Consider the following 18,633-nt stretch of genomic DNA (forward strand, 5'->3'; position numbering starts at 1 on the left):
AAGTCTTCATGAACTCTTCATGAAGAAAAGGGAAAAAAAAGGAACTGTGTGCAGACAAGGAGAGGTGTGAGAAGAGATGAAGAAAATGGAGATGAAGAGAGGAGAGAGCAGTAGAGTGGAAATGGAGAGGGGAAAAAAAGACAAAGTGGCAGATGACAGAAGGGGAGGAGAGGGAAAAGGGAAGAAGAGAGAAAAGGGGAGGAGGGGAGAAGGAGGAATGTGGTGAGATATTAATAGTGGGGTTCAGTTCCCTTTGAGGATTCAGCAGAATGAAAGTGGAGCGACTTCTGCTGCCGCGGCCTTGGGCAAACACCGGACGTGAAACTCGAGTGTTGGAATTGTAGGTGTGAGTTATGAGTGTATGAGCGTGTGTGCTTGAGATTGAGAGAGTGGACCATATAGTATGGTTATCCTGTCCGTTCGCCAACCTTATGTTTGTCCACTGCCCTAAATTATGTTGACACATCAGCCTCAATACACAATAATGACAACACTAACTTATCCTTATGGGAAATCACGTGGAAATGTCCAGTATAAAGACACCACAGTCATGTGTCCAGTATGAGTATTTGGCCAGCAATTTTGTTTTCAACAGTGTGCTAACTCTGAATGTAATGTGTAAATACATATTGTGTTGGAACCTGAAACCTTTTCATTTCATGAATGTTCTTTCCCAACTTCACTCCTCTGCCGTCAGCCATTCAAAACAGATGCCGGTGTCATCATTTAGTCTCAATCGTTTGGGGACAATTATGTTTATGATTTTGGTTTCACAATTCTAATTGCTGCCCAGGCATCCCATGCAGGGAGAGGCATCAATGCACCATATCGCTTTTCCTTGTCTCTGTCTCTCAACAACCTTTCAGGATCTAAACCTCTCTTTGTCTCTTTGTCTCTCTGTGTTTGTTGTTTCTTTTTCTCTTTCAAACTCTCTCTCTATCTCGCCTGTTTCTATCTCTCCAGTGTTTTAAGTTGGCATCAGCTAACTATGGCAGCTTGAGGTCAAATTAAGATTTTGTTTTATAATTTGGTCCCCACATGACATCATTTTTGCCTGGAGAGAAAGTATCTTGTGTTCTCATTGAAGTTCTGTAGTTCTCCAGTTTCTCTTCCTTCCCAGAAATCGTTCTTGGCCAATCCAAAAAGAGGAAACTATGTTCATGTGGTTCATAATTGGTGGAAGAAAACGAAAAACAAAATGGGTTGAAGGAAGCTGCTTTGTTAATGTTAATATTTTGGGTTCTGGAAGGAGTAGAATGAGATTTAAGACATTTTGGGGCATATTTGCTTTACTGGGACAAATACAATGAAGAGAGACAGGAAATATAAGCGTACGAGAGAGGGGAGACATGCAGGGAAAAGCCCTTGGATTTGAACCTGGGCCCCAGAGGGAACTGCCTGGACCGGCGGGCGGCTGTGGCTCAGGGAGTAGAGAGGGTTGTCTGTTAATCGCAAGGTTGGTTGTTCGATCCCCGACTCCTCCTAGGTCATGTGTTGAAGTATCCTTGAGCAAGACTCTGAACCCCAAGTTGCTCCCGATGGGCAGGCCGGCGCCTTGCATGGTAGCTCGCTGCCGTCGGTATACAGAGTGTGAGTATGAATGGGTGAATGAGAGGCAAACATTGTGAAGCGCTTTGAGTGCCGCTAAGGTAGAAAAGCGCTATATAAATGCAGTCCATTTACCGGCATGCCTTTAAATATTTAAGAGTTGGAATTTAATTTGAGTTACATTTCTAGACGATTTAATCTCAAACAAGCTCAGTATTATTACCTTGATTGTCACCATCTTCGGCACCTCTGCACTTTTTTGTGCAGTCAACTTTGCAGTCAACTTTGGTCACACCAATTTGGACCCATTCCATTTTAACTTTCCTTACCCCTCACATATAAAGACTTTAGCTGTGTAGCGTGGAAGTTAACTTTGCATCTGTGTCTGTCCAGAGGCAGATTTATGTCCTGCTTCTGTGGACTCATAGTTGACCCTGACTAAGGGTCAGGGGTCAGGGGTAAACTAGAACAAAGAACACAAAGTTTGGTCTGAGGAAGATTTGAAGACTGGAAAACCTGAGCCTAAACTGTCCAATGAGAACTTTCTGGAACCCAAATCACAGTTCGACCCACAGTAACAAACACCTTTGGAATGCATTGTAATTTGGATTTAATTTAAATTAAACACATACAAGGTCGTTAGTTTTTTGGTCCATGTCCTTTCACCGGCAACCTTCTCTTTCAAAATATTAAACACCTGAACTTAAAAATGTTGATCCAAAATGGCTCTCTAATCACTTATCTAGAACAATAACAGATCAATTCAATTACATGTGAACACAACAAACAACATTCCTGATCATCCTGCTCATGTGTTTGTTTGTGGCCTCGGTGGTTGATTTGAGAGGGTCTGTTTTGCATTGGTTTGTAAGAAATAATGAAAGAATAAAGAGGTAAAAATGTGAAGACGCCAGCTAAACCCTAGTTCCCAGAGACAAAGCAAGCTGTAGAGAGTTATGGTCACTGTGTCTGTGTTTTTTATGTGGGAGTGAAAGAGAGAGAGAGAGAGAGAGAGAGAGAGAGAGAGAGACAGAGAGAGACAGAGAGAGAATGTAAGAAAGAAAGAAAGAAAGAAAGAGAAATATAAACAAAGTGGTGTGTGTGTCACATGTGATAAGGCTCATCTCAAAGTCTTATCTCAGCCATGAAAACACAGCTGTGGAGCAGATCTCCAAGCAGGAAGAGAGGGGGCGGCTGACCACAAGATCACTTAGGGTGACGACTTAACTATGATATATGGGATAAACTGGAGAAAGTTCTTCTCCTGCATTTCCCAACACATAAATCCATAAGTGCTCAATATATATCTGTGTCAACTTCATTAATGGCCACACATGCCGATTCTGTGGTTTAATACATAAACCCCTAAATGATAATGACATTGTCCCAGACCCTTAGATATTTAGACGCTGTGACAATCCTCCTCAGTTTGACATGAAATTATCTTAATGATTTGTTTAGCAAGTATTGTTTTCTGTAGTCATTCTGTCTTCATCTCACATGTGCACACGCACGCACACACACAGACACGCACACACACGCACACACACACTCCCCACCCTGCAGCTCTTCCAGTTGTGGCTGCCCGTTATGAGTTCCGTGTGTGCACCGTGTGGTTCCATCAATACACCAGGCTTGGAAAACTTCAACTGGAACACAAGAGAATGGGTTCCATGTCGACACGATGCTGCTAAACTACCAGCTGTTTCTCAACTGAGGGAGAAAGAGAAGGTAAAGACACGTAAAAGACCACGTAGGAAACCTGTGTTTACATTTACTCATTTATCAGACGCTCTTATCCAGAGCGACTTACAGTAAGTACAGGGACATTCCCCCGAGGCAAGTAGGGTGAAGTGTCTTGCCCAAGGACACAGCGTCAGTTGGCATGACCGGGAATCGAACTGGCAACCTTTGGATTACTAGCCCGATTCCCTCACCGCTCAGCCACCTGACTCCCCTGTGTTCAGTTCTACAGTCTGAGACAGTCATCCATGACTACACACCCGTGACCCCGGATAGGCAGGATGACTGAGACAGCCTCTGCAGGTCAAGGGTCAAATCAAGAACACTATCTTTACCGTTCACAGAGTACAGTGCTGTCCAATAAAGACCCTGTCATGTTAACACATAACAGTTTCTCTCTGGTACAGTCTAGGAGAGAGACAGACAATATATTTTTGTGCACCCCAGGGAATTCCTTCACTTCTCCGACCTCTTTATCTATCTGATAAACAAATAACTGGAAGAGTGAGTGCCCTACTCACCTAAATCAAATATAACTTTTGATTTATAAAAGGAAAACCTTGTCCTCGTGCTGTCTAAACTGCCTCTATTGATGAATAGAAGTGGAAGAATGAAATAGAGTTTCAGAAGGCTGGCTCCAGAAGTGCTCATGTTGGTACAGTGTAGTCCTTATAAGAATGATTCATCAAACAAACCTGATTTGATGAGGAAGAATTTAGTTCACTTTTAAACAATTTTGTTAGACAGAATACATGCATTCTGATTTTGTTTTATACCGGTATAAGCAATGTACAGTATATCTTGTGTGGTTTGTTCTGTATGTTCACCATGAATGTCTTCTTTTGATTCATACTGTTGCATTTCTGTTGCATTGATGAGTATACAATGTAAGGATCCTGTCATCCATATTCATCAATAGTATCGGTTTTGATTGGTTATACAGTGTTATAATTGTGAAAGTGTGGAAGCTATGGTAATATCTCTCTACATTCCTGAGATCCCAGTGCAGAATCAGTCAATATATACCCACATTCATAATGTATAAGTTGACTTGTGTATTTTTGCAATTATATTTAGGTTTTAACTTTTTACTCCATAGAAATCGTACATTTATTTATAACACAAAACTATGGAATCAATTATGCATCATAAACGTAAGAGAATTTATGCAACAGAACTTACACTGTGCAAGAGCACTTAGAACTCCATTACAAAGAACTTGAAATTGCAGAATGATTTGCGCATCATCACACCACTTTAACTCAGATAGTCAGTTATAAATCTGACACACTACACTCGTAATAAATTACCCCACATGACATTGCTTATACTACAAATTCAGTAGCGAATGACTCTGCATGTAAATAAATCCATGCAAACCTTTCTGAGTGGAAGATCCAAACTTTCTTAGTGGAAGATCATGCTACTTAATGCTAGAATGTTCTACTGGCACACAGTAGGCTCCATCTGGTGCTCATTTGGAGTTGAGTGATTGATGTGACTGCTGATGCAAGCTGTTGTTTCTGGCCAAGCACAGACCAATATCAGGGTATCAGTCTGTTCTACTATCAGAAACGGACCTGCCAAATCATGTGCTAGCCAGACAGGACCTGACTGAAGTCTGACGCCATACTGACAGCTAATTACATTGAGCTGTGAAGATGATCTTTCTTACATGATATGAGACTTAGATGCATTTCTGTGTGTTATCTTCATCATTCCACCAGTCCATCATTTATTGTAGGGCATCTTTTAATACTATTGTTAAGCATTAATTATACTAGTTCCTACAGTTTTTTGTTACTCTGTTATTAATTCAAACAGAAAAGGCTGTTTCTCGCCATGCCCAACCTCTCGCTCAACCAGCTGACCCGTCGAAGCATCTCGTCGAAGCATCTCAGATAGGAATCCTGAAAATGTTAAAACAATGCAACTTTGGCTGCAAAAACATGTACGAATCCGCCAGGGACAGTCTACATGTCTAGTGCCTAGCTCAGATTCATTCAGACATGTTTGTGTTGCCATGAAGCCAGGCATACCGCTGTCTGCCTGTGAAACTATCAAAACCAATGGAGGAATTTCTATGACGAGAGCTGTCTGCGATTTCTTTATCGTAATTGCCTTTTTTTAACATGGCGTATAACAGGCATATAGGCTATATATCACTGACTTTCTGTGAAAGTTGTAAAGAGATCATTTTTAGAGGACGTGTACGTGGACTTTGTTGAAAGGAATGATTTTATTTGGTGTTCCTCCAGGGTGTGCGCAATCTCATCTCTGACCACCAGGTGTGCCTCTCAGTGGAGCAGTACACTGTAAAAGAAACTGTTGAATCAAACTCTACATTTAATGTAGGTAAAATATGGGTTTTATGTTCGACAAAAGAAAGATAACCATTCCAAATCACAATTTGTTGTGCAGCAAGTTTCCATAAAAAAGCATATTTGTAGTTACTAACAGCATCTTATACATGGAATTGTATGTGTACAGTAGTTTTTTAACAGTAACCACTCAAATGATCTACCACTGAGGTACAGTACACATCCATGGAAGTTATTTTAGAGGATTTATTTATTGTTAGAAATGCTTCCATCTTCTGTAGAACCCCATTTAGACTCTATTTATCACACCTTCTCCTCCTTTGTTTCCCTCTGGTTCTTTCTTTCTCTCTCTCTCTTGTATACCAAAACACGTAAAATAGAGGATATTTTACATATTTGATCAAATACATGTAGATCTCTTTATTGTAAAACACGAGGAATTCAATTACAAGCACCTAGAATTATAAATACTGTATGGCTGCCTTAACACAGCAGAAATGTTATGCCAATGTTTAGTCTTGGGCATTGGACCAGATTCATGTCATGGCAGGGGTGCTTGGTTCTAACTCATGTTGTGACAGTGTGAGCGGGTGTATTTGAGCAAGGAGAGACAACTTCACACCCAACCAAATACACACACAGACACACAGACACAGAAATCTACATCTGGGCAGTTTTTAAGCTTCAGTTTGATCAAGTAATTGGGAGGACAGGTTAGAGTAATGAGTGATGCTTTGGCCCGTTTTTAGGTGAACTACAAGTAATATTCTACTTTATAATACAGTATGTCAGAACTGATGGAATGTATTATTGCTTGGCTCTGACTGCCAAGAACATCCAGGGGAAAAGAAAGGAGGAATTTGTTTTCTGTCAACATATGAGGAACACAAACATACAGTCAGCTCTACCCACTTTCATAAAAGAAAAATAACTGCATTAGTCCATGATTCCAACCAGGTTTCTAGAAAAAGGCTACATCTTGGATGGAGATTTACTGGGTAGATGGTGTGCTTGATTGTGTGATTACTGTAATCACATGCTATTGTACAAACATTTTATCAAGCCTTTTAAAAATACATTGGTTTGTTTAATGTATTTGTGTTGCTTTCAATGTTCCTGCCAACACTGTTTTTTGTAATTATGTAAATTACAATTTGTGTGTGGGTGTGGGTATGTGTGTGTGTGCATGAGTGTATTTGTACACATGATAGCATTGGTCAAGTACAATGGACATGAAATGTAATGAATACCTTAAAGTTTAAGGTTTAAACTGTCTTTGTATCACCTCTGGCAATGGTCACTGGGCCTCACCAATATCAAACCTCAGTTTATGGTTCATATTGTATTTCATCTCTCTCTCTCTCCCTCTCTCATGTCTCTCTTACTTTTTGTGCATGTGACTGACTGGCAGTCTTTGTGAGAGTAGACATTTAAAGTATATCGGAAAGAAAAAGAAAGGAAATAGAGAAGCATTTTATTTCTCACATCTGGGCATTTCTGGCAGGGCATCAAGAAAGGGGCGTGGCCATCTTAGCAGAGGGGTTGTTTAAGGATAGCTGTGTGTGTGCTCATGTGCATGTATCTGTGCCTGTGCCAGGGTGCGCTGGAGAGTTGAAGTTCTAATCCTGCATAACTGCTTTTATGAAAGCAGTAAAGAGCTCAGCTTTCTTCACAAGGGCCCAAGCGGCGACCCTACACCACTTCTGTACAGCCACTACACAAGGCCATCTGCTACTGTAAGCAGTGTGCTACTCAATTATTTAACAGAAATAGAACACATATGGAGTAGAAATGAACAAATATATAAAATATAGCTGCAAGCAGCGATGCGGGATCCTCCTCAAAATGTCAAAAATATTTGTTTTAAATGTACATGGTAGAGGGTCAGAGTTAACTCTTGACAAAGGAAATATAAAAATGCTGCATTGTGAAATTGGGAAAATTGGGAAATGCTGCATTCAAAAAAGTTAGCATTGTTAGATATGGCCCAAGTCATGAATGTCAGCCTTCTGGACACGCCCATTCATTTGATACTATATCTGGACAAAATGTCAGCCTTCTGTACACTGGTCATTCTTTTGATATTAAAACCCTGGAAAAAATCAAGAGAACGCTGCACCTTTTTCCTATCCTTTCCAAAAACATTGAGAAGGAAATTTTTGAGTGAGGACTGGAAGGGTTCAATTTAAGAGGCCACTGCAAGTTGAACCCTTCTGTTCCTAACTCAAAATGTTCCTTCCAAACGTTATTGGAAAGGAACGAGAAAGGTGCAGTGGTCTAACCTTTTGTAGGTGACAGGTTCAGCCTTGAGGGTTTTAACAAACACGATGACAGAGTATTAACATGCATCCTCCAGCTGCGTTCAATCATCCTGCCCACAAGGTTGATTCAACTCATGACGGGCCTCAATATTTAGTCTTTCCAGCATCAACAAGTCTTGTATTTTTTACACAGCAAGGTTACTTGATAGGCCAATCACATTAATGGTCACTCTTATGGTTCTTCCCTTTGGCACTTATTTTGGTTGTTCACAATGTGTGCTTCATGTTTTGGCTACTCGCAATGTTTTGTGGCTATCTCGTTGTTATGATCAGTGACCTATGCACTTTGTAAAGCTCTCTCTTGGAAGTCGCTATGGATAAAAGCGTCTGCTAAATGAATAAATGTAAATGTAAATTAAAGGACTGCCTATGAAAAACAAGTAACAGTATTGATCCCTTGCCACTAACATTGTAGTAGGCTCACAGGTACACGACAGTTTTTGGATAGGTATTGTTTCTGCTATAGCACTGTAGATATAACCTGCAACTAAATTGTTTTAGCTTTGTTTTGTCTATATACTATGTAGATATTTCCCATTATGCAGGATAATCATCTATGATAATAGAAGTTTAGAACTTAGTACAAGCTAGCTATGGACCTAACATTTGAAAACTTTCTTTCAAATTACCTAATTCGGACTCAACCCTGGCATTATTTTTACAGACACAGACACAAGCACAGAGAAAAGACAAACACACGAACACACATAACAATTGAGAAAAATAGCCATACACACCCTCAGAACCAAATCCCCCTAAGCCTGTAATTTCCTGGTAACACGTGCTGAAACCAAGGCCGAACTCCTGAGAGCACATCTTGACTGAGTTCAACTTTAGAGTCGACAACATTATTCTCATGTGTATACTTTTCTTCTAACAGCTCCATCATAGCTGAATCAGCTGTCCCAGACACAACATGATATCTAAGGGTTAGGGTGTGTGTGTGTGTGTGTGTGGCCCAACATTTTGGAAAATCTGTGACTGATTTATGAAACGTCACAGATTGTCACAGTCACTCAGTGCCCTGAGTGCATCATAGGAACAAAAAGGAAAACTGTGTTCCAGGCGGTTGATAGTGAATGGGCCTTATAGTAAGATTGTTCCTCTGCAGACACAGAATGGTTTGTATGTCTTAAGCTATGGCAAAAAAAAATGGCAATCTTCCTTTGATGGGATCTAGAACTGTAAAACATGAGTTTAGTATTTTTCTCACTGAAAACTCTGAGAAACTCTGTCTCTACTACTTCAGCTAGACTATGTGAGATTCTAAATACTAACCCTTGTGTAGAGGATAGACATGGCAAAGTGCATGATCAAGGTAGAGGGACCTGAGAAATGTAGAGATGCATGAATGCAGAGAAGAAAAAGAAAAGTGGGTGGTCTGAGCAAGAAATCAACACGAAATCATCAGCTATAACCAGAAGACTTGCACAGTAATGCTACTTGCTAGTACTGTAGGATCAGAATTTCTTTCCAAATATACTTTTCCATTTCCTCTCTTCCTTGCATCCACACATACTCGTGCACACACACATGAATACGCACACACACACACACAAATAAGGATCGGATCAGGGAGACAGTGTTACACCTCGCCTGTACAGCAGGATCAGACTGAAGTCTGCCTATGCACACAAACACCGCCGTGTCATCCTGGATCCGCCAAGCCCACAGACCTCCGTATGCGTGGGAGCTTCTTCATGTGTGGCTTTGAAGCAAAAAAGGTCTGTTTTCAGTATTTAAAGGTGTGTGTTTGTTTGGGTTGGCGTTGAGATGAAGGAAATAATCAAGCCTATAGGGGTTGGATGAGAAACCAGGGGAATATACAAAAGACATCACTCTGTTTCTCGCACTTTCTCTCTTTCGCTCTCTCTCTCTCTCTCTCTCTCTCTCTCTCTCTCTCTCTCTCTCTCTCTCTCTCTCTCTCTCTCTCTCTCTCTCTCTCTCTCTCTCTCTCTCTCTCTCTCTCTCTCTCTCTCACACACACACACACACACACATTTGGCCTTAAGGTGGCCCGGAGGAGGGCCAGTTAACAGATTTATGCCTCAGATTATGGAGGGGAAATGAGAGAGATGTATTCCATTGGATCATCAGCACAGAAACACTGGGATCCTTCCAAGGGCTGTTTCTTCGAGCACACACACATAGTACATACATTTGGAGAGGCTTTGGGTGGGTATTTGCATGTGTTCCTTAGCTAGTATGTCCCTTAACCCTTTCTATCATGAAACTGCTGATGGTGGGTCAGTGGACATAGTTTGAAGCACAGGCTTTTACAGCAGTTTGGGATTCATTTGAATGAAGGGGTTCCAAAGTCTGTAACATGAGAAGTATAGGGTTGCCAAACTGTGTCTGTCAATCAATGTAAATAAACTAACTAAAAAACTAAAAAACTCAAAGGTTAACTTAATTTTAATTTTTATCTCATTAGTATTTTGAAGTTTGTTTAGTTGTTTATATACAGCCTATGACATAATATGTAGCGTAATTATTACATCGCCATTTTTGTTCAGAACGAGGGGAACAAAGGTGAGGAAGTATTTGTTTATTTCATGTTGTTAATCTGTTGCCGTTCACAGATTTGAAACTATACAAATGTTCTTGTCACTGCCACTGTGTGAGTCAACCATCATGTTTAACTTTCTTCCGGTCGCCAATTTGTCTCAAACAATGAGGCGCCATAACAACAAAAAATTGATTGGGGTTTTGGGTGTACGGTCCCTCAGTTCTCTATTCTATTGGGCTGCTGTGATGTGAGCGCGTTTTGGTGCTGATTCTGATGAGCACTACAGACATCGTTGTTCCGTCTGCCTACAGTTAAATGTGTTTCCCCTGTGAGTGGTGAAAACGTGTCGCCTACATGTTCCAGTCATTTCAAAGTGCGTCAATATCTGTGATAGAAAGTAGCCTAAACGTAAAAGCAACCCCTTGACACAGCCAGTCATGGGTGGTGTGATACTTCCACCTAGCGGTAGCATCACGCAACATCGTGAAGTTGTCCACTCGTAGGCCGATGGCATGCAGCCTTCATAGCCTAACAGCATGTCCGCCCTGGCAGACAATCCGTTTAGACTTTATACAGTTAACAGTAAAAACAAACAAAAAAACCATAACATTCTGTCCGATAGACATTAGTTAAAATGAATCTTGGATATTACAATGTTTGTGGGGACGAAGAGCATTTGGCATTTTAAAATTATGTTCTCGAAAATGAACCACCAAGCATGTTTCACTTTGTAGACTAAATTACATCTTTACACAGTATAGCCTACAGGAGCTTGGAACACTGAGATTGAACATGGGGTTTAGCTGGACGCTGAGCATCTCACTAATCGAAGCTTCCCCTTTTGTGCGACTAAGTGCTAGTTTGCTCCCTTGGGTTAAATCTACGCATGCGTAGTGCCATATAGCAGGTTGAAATCCTAAAGATTGTACACGGAGAAGATGCGCCTGAGCAGCCGGCACGGACCTCTTGCATGATTTCATTGTGTTAGATTTTCGCATTCTTTTAGCACATTTTTGCTGCCAAATTTGTATTTAATGTATCAATGTAAACGCTGCAATTGCGTAAGTAATTGGTTATAACAGGAGAATACGATAGCTGCACGGCCTTGGGCAACACACAGCACCGGATGTCATTACTCGCTCTTAAATCTCGAGAAGGTATGTTTGCTTTCTTATCAGATATGTAAAATGTTCTCATTAACGCCAATTTCTATGATAATAGCTCTATATTTCATAAAAACTTGTACTGGTGCCAACATCCAACTGTTAGGCTATAGTCTAGATTTATGGTAACCTTTAGAACTTTTACAAATTATTTTCGGGTAGACATTACTTTAATTAAGCAACTAAGCAATTTGACGCATTTCCTCCCTGACGATGCAACGGTTGGCTTCCCTTTCCATCCTTTCCTTTTTACTTTTCTATCTGTAGTAGGAGGAATTTTACACGTAACAAATGGTCAGCTAGTCATTCATGCAGTCTATGTAAGGGGGTAAACTTCATTTTTAGTTCGCATTGTGGCCGTTTAGTTGTTATAGGCTACTTGTTTGCATACAATGTTGCTTTTTGTGCTGTGCTGTGACAAACGATGGATGTCTCTTATTGCACAATTTACCATGCTTAGACGATTCCCGGGGCGACGTACTTTAGACTAGATGTGAGTAGCCTACAGCATATAACCTTCATGTAGCCTGCTATCTATTTAAACGATGCCCCCAAGAATGTGGGTCGCCCGGCATTTGTACTTACATTTAAGCTCGTAGATCAATTGAATATAAGCCTCTTGACAGGTCCCCGCGAAACCTGCTGACACACGCGCCCCGGGTCTTTGTTTGAGCACATGGATGGTCTGTTTCCATGGACGACCGGCCTTTTGCCGGTTTAAGTTTTTACCCCGGTACCTCCCCTCCCTTCCGTATTGCTATCAAAAGAAACATTTTTTGTTAGTCAATGCATGTTTTTTTAGGTTCTAAATAGGAAGCTTTAACAAGAGATTTAGGCGGCCCTAGATGGAGTCCAGGTGGACATTTCTCTTAGTTCTATTTAGGCTAAACCCATTAAGACCTCTGTCTGCAGTTAAAGCTGGTTACTTACTTTAGTTCTATCACATCAATCAATTATTGAATAGTAAACCGACACTTATGATTAATAATAGATTAATAATTGGACACCTGGTCCAAGGACGGGAGTAGGACAAGTGTTATGTAAGGTAGTGGACTCTAGGCTATAAGCCGGACCTCTCCAATAATCTACTTCATTAAGGCCTGAGTGGATCACTACTTTCAGCATCATTGCTGGTTTGCTTCACATCTCACTTTTCCCCTAGTGTGTGTGTGTGGGGTGTGTGTGTGTGTGTGTGCATGTTGTCACACTCTCACTGTGGTAGTTTTACATTTCGGGAGAAAGGAAGGCCCATTCACAACTCAGAGTGTGTGAGCGTGTGCTGAAAGAGAGCAAGAGCAGATTTTTCCCTATAATACATTGACTTAAAGCACTGTCACCAACAGGTCACTATGGAATAGGTATTGCAGTGGCAGATGCTCTTGTTTGCAATGTAGTTTGTAGGTCTTGTTTGTGGTGTACGTCATGTGCAACCAAAGAAAACTCCTTTCCCAATTCTAAGCATCTTAGCTAGCAACGCTCTCCCGAACTAAACACATCCAGGAATTTGAGCTCGAAGGACCAAGACTGCCATACTGGCGGTTTCCTTTCCTCACACACATTCCTACACATATTTTGAAAGACATCCCGGGACCAATACATGATGTGTGCTCTCTCTCCTTCTCCCTCCCTGCAGTGTAATCAGGACCGACGCCAGAGCCATGGAAGTTGCAACTCACTTTATGAATGACACAGTAGAGTTCTACAGATGGAGCCTTACCATAGCAGGTAAGCTGAGGAACCTCTCTCTCCTCCCTCCACCCTGAGCACAGCGCTCGGTAGGCCTGTTGGAACTGACATGCATCATAAGGACGTCTTCTGTAGTGGAATGGAAAGGAATGGCCTGTTCCTACTTTTATACATATATTTATACGTATCATTTTTCAGGATGTTCTTAACTTTGCAATCGGGTAATTCAACTCTGTTGTGCCTGCCACTCAGTAGAGCATGCAGTGTTGTTGAGCAGGCAGTATGTCTTCACCCGATCAGTCATTTGACTGTGACTTAAACACTCACTTGCAACAGACACTTGTGGTTGTTTGTCTTATTGTGTATACCTGTGTTTGACCCTTGACCTTTCTCATTCGCAGACAAGAGGGTAGAGAAATGGCCGATGATGTCATCGCCCCTCCCCACCCTGGCCATCAGCTGCCTGTACCTGCTCTTCCTGTGGGCGGGGCCTAGATACATGCAGGATCGCGAGCCCTTCCAGCTGAGGAAGACCCTCATAGTGTACAACTTCAGCATGGTGGTCCTCAACTTTTACATAGCCAAAGAGGTAGCCACATGTGGAGTACACACACACACACCTACCCACACAGCGAGGGCTGGAAGCAGGTAGTGAGTAGGGGTTGACATGCGACATCCTTCATGTTCTTCTCCTCCTCCCTCAGCTCCTTATAGGCTCCAGGTCAGCAGGATACAACTACCTCTGTCAGCCCGTCAGCTACTCCAATGATGTCAACGAAGTTAGGGTGAGTGCACACACACACACAAACACACGCGCACTCGCTCTGTCGCTGTGCCCTGTTTTCATCTGTGTTTCTTTGTGTGGCTGCTTATCCTCCACTTATTACTCAAGAGTGCTGAGATAGAGTGAGGCCTTTCTTCCAGCCTTGAAGAGTAAATGAGGTAAAGCCTGTTGTTGGCATAAGAAGATCACTTTGTTTGGCATAAGAAGATCACTGAAGTTTGAATGTATCTTGAAGAAGAGGATGGGATCCCAGAAGCTAGATGTGTGGCCTGATTAAAAGGGCGGAACTACCTGGTCTCACCACCCCATCGGACCTCCCTTGTGCCGCCTACTCTGGAGTCCTGGCATGATGGCATTACTAAGGGATCAGAGATTGTGAGTGTGTGGGAGGGGGGAGTACGAGGCAGTGAAGAACGTGTGAGAGAGAGTAGCAGAGAGCGATGTGACATGGCAGCATGGAAAACCATGCTGCCCTGCACTTGTGTTTGTCAGGGTTGTCAACGGGAATGTCAAAATACATCATTCTTTTTATTGTCGTCTTTCTGCGACTGAGTGGTACATTTTCCTCCTGATATAGTGGGCTGGGGAGACTTGGGGATCGGCACGTTCTCTGTAATTGGCTTGTGGACCCTGGATGACGCTAGGTGAACGGAGCACAGACAGGACAAGGCTGTGGATGTTCGAGCTCGGTTCGAGCTCGGCTCGTTATTTAAGCGTGGGTGATGCGTGGAGTTCTCACTGACGTCCTTTTTGGACATTGTTTATTATTACTGGTACTACTGCCCTGTCGAAGCTAGATCTTAGCTCAGCTCCTCGCTAAGCCATGTCAGTCCAATCTCCTCATCCAGTCCTCTGTCCATCTCTCTGTCCTGGATAGCCAGAGGTCTGACATGACCTGCCATATCATTGAGGCGCATGCACAAATAAGCCCTGACTGAAGCTCAGATCAGCTTCCCTGCTGAGTTGACTCATAAGAGTTACAGAGATAAACTAGGTCTGCGATCGCTGATCTCTCGAGTAATGTAGGGATACGCACCGTTCATTGCACCGTTCAGAGATGGATGCCTGGTTTGGAGAAAGGAAGTGCCCGTTTGTATCTGTGCCTCCGTCTGCATCACAGAATTAGCAACTGTAGCGTTATGGGATATATTAGTATGCTACAAAGATAACCCCCATACCCCCCCCCCCCCCCCCCTCCGTCCTCAGATAGCTTCTGCTTTGTGGTGGTACTACATCTCCAAGGGGGTGGAGTTCCTGGACACGGTATTCTTCATCCTGAGGAAGAAGTTTAACCAGGTCAGCTTCCTGCACGTCTACCACCACTGCACCATGTTCATCCTCTGGTGGATCGGCATCAAGTGGGTCCCCGGTGGACAGTGTGAGTATGCGGGCGGGGGAGGTGTGTGTGGATGTCAGAGTGTGTGTGTGTCGGTTGGTGTTGTGTTTGTGGGCAGGGGTGGTTGTGGCTTTATGTGGTGTGTGTTTGTGGCAGAGAATGGACGAAGGAGGAAGTGCGTATTGGGAGTGTGTTGATTGTGTATTTGTGGAATGATGTGTTTTATAAAATGGGATGCTATGTGACCAGGTGTGTGTGTCTGTGTGAGTAATGTCATGTACTGTATAGAGCAGATAAGCAATATGTGAGTGCTCTATAACATGAACCCATAGGATGTCATGCAAATTCCCCACCAACCGCTCAGGAAATGACTAGGCCTTCAAGGCTTAGTAAGCTGCTTGACCTCTATGACCCTTGACCCTTGCAACATGTTGACCGCTTCACAGCCTTCTTCGGCGCAACCATCAACGCCTCCATCCATGTCCTGATGTACCTGTACTACGCCCTGGCTGCCTTTGGACCTAAGATCCAGAAGTACCTGTGGTGGAAGAAATACCTCACTATCATTCAGATGGTACCAGTTTCTTCCATGTCTGCTAAGTGTCTTTTATTGTAACTTAAATCGTATTTGAACTGTCAACACTATGCCGGATGTTTGTGGTATAAGAAGGATGAGTTGGTGTTGAACTAATATTGAATGACCAACACATAAGGTCATTGTGTGTCTGTTGTCGTGGAGAGGTGTCATCATTAAAGCATGTTTTTTGCGTGTTCCGCAGATCCAGTTCCACGTGACCATCGGCCACGCCGGCCACTCCCTCTACAAGGGCTGCCCCTTCCCCGCTTGGATGCAGTGGGCTCTGATCGGCTATGCAGTTACCTTCATCATCCTGTTCGCCAACTTTTACTACCACGCTTACCGTCGCCAGCCACGCTCTGCCAAGGGAGGCAAGCCTGTTGCCAACGGCATTTCCACGGCAACCAACGGCCACGGCAAGATGGAGGAGGTGGAGGAGAACGGGAAGAGGCAGAAGAAGGGAAGAGCGAAGAGGGAGTAAAGAAAGAGGTGGATGGAGAGAGGGAGTCTCTCCTCAAACAACAGGTGGACTGTTGGTTGAAAGAGCGAGGGATAGAATGAATGGGGGTTTGTACAACCCAGCAGAATGCTTTGAAACAAAAAAGCTGATTTGTTACCAACTCGTACAGTGTAAAGGATAGCAGCAATGTGTGTGTGTTTATGTGTTTGTGTGTGTGCATGAGCGGCGGTGGGGGAGGGGTGTACAATGGGGTGAGGGTAGGAGGGGGTGGTGGTTGTCTTCATATCAGTTTTTTATTTATTTTTACAAACAGTTTAAAAACGCTGCTTGTCACATAGACTCTACTGCGCCGTACGCTTTTGGTCAGTGTTCAAAAGATAGAACATCACAGGGACGTCTAAAGCAGCTCTGCAGCCTCCTGATCTAAACATACCTCCATTTTCCTTTTGTACTTCTGCTTAACTAGTGATTGAAAATGGGAATTTATTTATTCAAGAGTTTTTAACAAATTAATTATTCTAATGGGAGAATCTTCCAGAAAATCATACCAAAGAGGGTTTTCTTTTTTGACATTTGATGGGGTTAAATCCTTATTGGTTAAACATAAAAATAGGAGGTGGAGTTGCTTTTCTCAGAGAGCACCTATTTGCTTTTTTAATAGCCCCAACACACAATACGATTAGCGAACTCTGGTCAATGATGCAATGTTTTGTCAGATTGATGATATGAGTCATCAGTGATATTAGCAAAGGCACAACAAGACACGCTTTAAAACCAATTACACAGGCCGTCCCTTTTGGGGTCTAGTGAGCAGAGGGACCAGCACCAAACCAATATGTTCACAGGGAAAGCTTGATTGGCTCAATAAAAGGGAAGAGGAAAGTGATTTGTTGGTTTGAATGTGACTCAAGCCTGCAGGTCTTTTTTGCATCACCTGAACACCTCTTGAAAATGGATGAGCCAGCGCTGGAAACCTTTTGAGAAAATTGTTTAGTCTAGGACAGCTCATAGATTGAGATGTTGTTTACCATCACTACTGACCACTGGTACTGCTGGTAAGATTCAGAATCGGGGTTATCAATGGTGTTATATGGTGTTACTGTGTGGGGTCTAAACATCTGACACTCAAAGGCCTCTTTAGTACATGCTCCTACTGGATATGCACAACTCTGAATATGCAGCTATCTAATAGGCTGTATCTTACATATTTCTACAGGTTGTAACCATGAATCATACAGTACAAAGGGCCAGGTGATTTTCCCGATAATGTGTCTCAACCTGGAAATACATTTTTCCCCACAATGCCAGGCCTCAACCAGGAACCTTGGGTGTGAACGGGTTAGCTCACATAGTCAGAGAAACTGACTGGCCCTGGTGTTTGGGCTAAAGGAGGGGAAGGACTGGTTTGTACTGTACTGCAGTAGCTTTAACTGTTTGGTGGGTTACCACATGTGCATTGTGCTACATGAAATTAAACCTGGGTGAGAGGGAAACCAGCAGAATGTTACAGAGAGCAGGAAGATATTGTAAGTTACACATGATTGTTTTGTTGGATCTTCTGGAATCGTATGCTTTTATTTCAGAGTGTTGTTTTGTCGTGCAATGTGTAGTTAACGTCTATCTGGGTGTGATTTCCACGTTCGAAACAGTCCTCACTGTCATGTAGGATCAATCGTTTTGTTTTTTTAAACTCGCATTAGGCTCATTAAATTAACCCCACCTCTCCCCCGCGATTGGCTGCAGGTACAATGGAAATAAAGAGGATGCCAACACCCCAGTAAAGTGTGTGTGTGTTTACTCTTGTGTTTCCTCTTGTGTTTACTCTTGTGTTTCCTCTTGTGTTTCCTCTTGTGTTTCCTCTTGTGTTTCCTCTTGTGTTTCCTCGTATGTTTGCATCTTGTATTGCATCAAATACTATGTAGACTCACAGACCTCTTAGAATGTGCAGCAGCTATCCTACATAACCATGGAACCTACAGCAAACCTCTATCCTCTCTTCAATTTCCTTGCTTCTGCACTCCCTTTTCTTATACCCTCGCCCATCACCCCTCTCCTGTAGCCCCTGTGTCCTGAGGATGGAGAGGAGTCCTGGATGTGTGATGGATGAGTGTTGGGGCTGTCTCTCTGGGGCTTGACCAGACAGATCTGCTCTAATCTGAGGGAGTAAATTGGCTTTAACTGTAAA

General features: G+C 42.7%; 1 protein-coding gene across 1 annotated transcript; it reads left to right on the forward strand.

Annotated features, from left to right (window-relative positions):
* Positions 1 to 11,340: 11,340 nt before the first annotated feature.
* On the forward strand, positions 11,341 to 18,224 carry elovl4b (ELOVL fatty acid elongase 4b). Its single transcript, XM_062467158.1, has 7 exons — positions 11,341 to 11,599; positions 13,239 to 13,330; positions 13,693 to 13,880; positions 13,996 to 14,076; positions 15,282 to 15,453; positions 15,858 to 15,985; positions 16,191 to 18,224. Exons 2-7 carry the CDS (start codon positions 13,264 to 13,266, stop codon positions 16,467 to 16,469), a joined length of 915 nt encoding a protein of 304 aa, XP_062323142.1. The 5' UTR covers positions 11,341 to 11,599; positions 13,239 to 13,263; the 3' UTR covers positions 16,470 to 18,224.
* The last annotated feature ends 409 nt before the right edge of the window (positions 18,225 to 18,633 follow it).

This window comes from Osmerus eperlanus, chromosome 8, assembly GCF_963692335.1.
Source record: "Osmerus eperlanus chromosome 8, fOsmEpe2.1, whole genome shotgun sequence".
Taxonomy (NCBI): Eukaryota; Metazoa; Chordata; class Actinopteri; order Osmeriformes; family Osmeridae; genus Osmerus; species Osmerus eperlanus.

Excerpts from the sequence above, each read along its gene's own strand:
- elovl4b (XM_062467158.1), top strand. The coding sequence starts at position 13,264 with ATGGAAGTTGCAACTCACTTTATGAATGACACAGTAGAGTTCTACAGA. Across the intron at positions 13,331-13,692 it reads ATGGAGCCTTACCATAGCAG|ACAAGAGGGTAGAGAAATGG; the intron begins GTAAGCTGAGGA and ends TCTCATTCGCAG. Across the intron at positions 14,077-15,281 it reads ATGATGTCAACGAAGTTAGG|ATAGCTTCTGCTTTGTGGTG; the intron begins GTGAGTGCACAC and ends CTCCGTCCTCAG.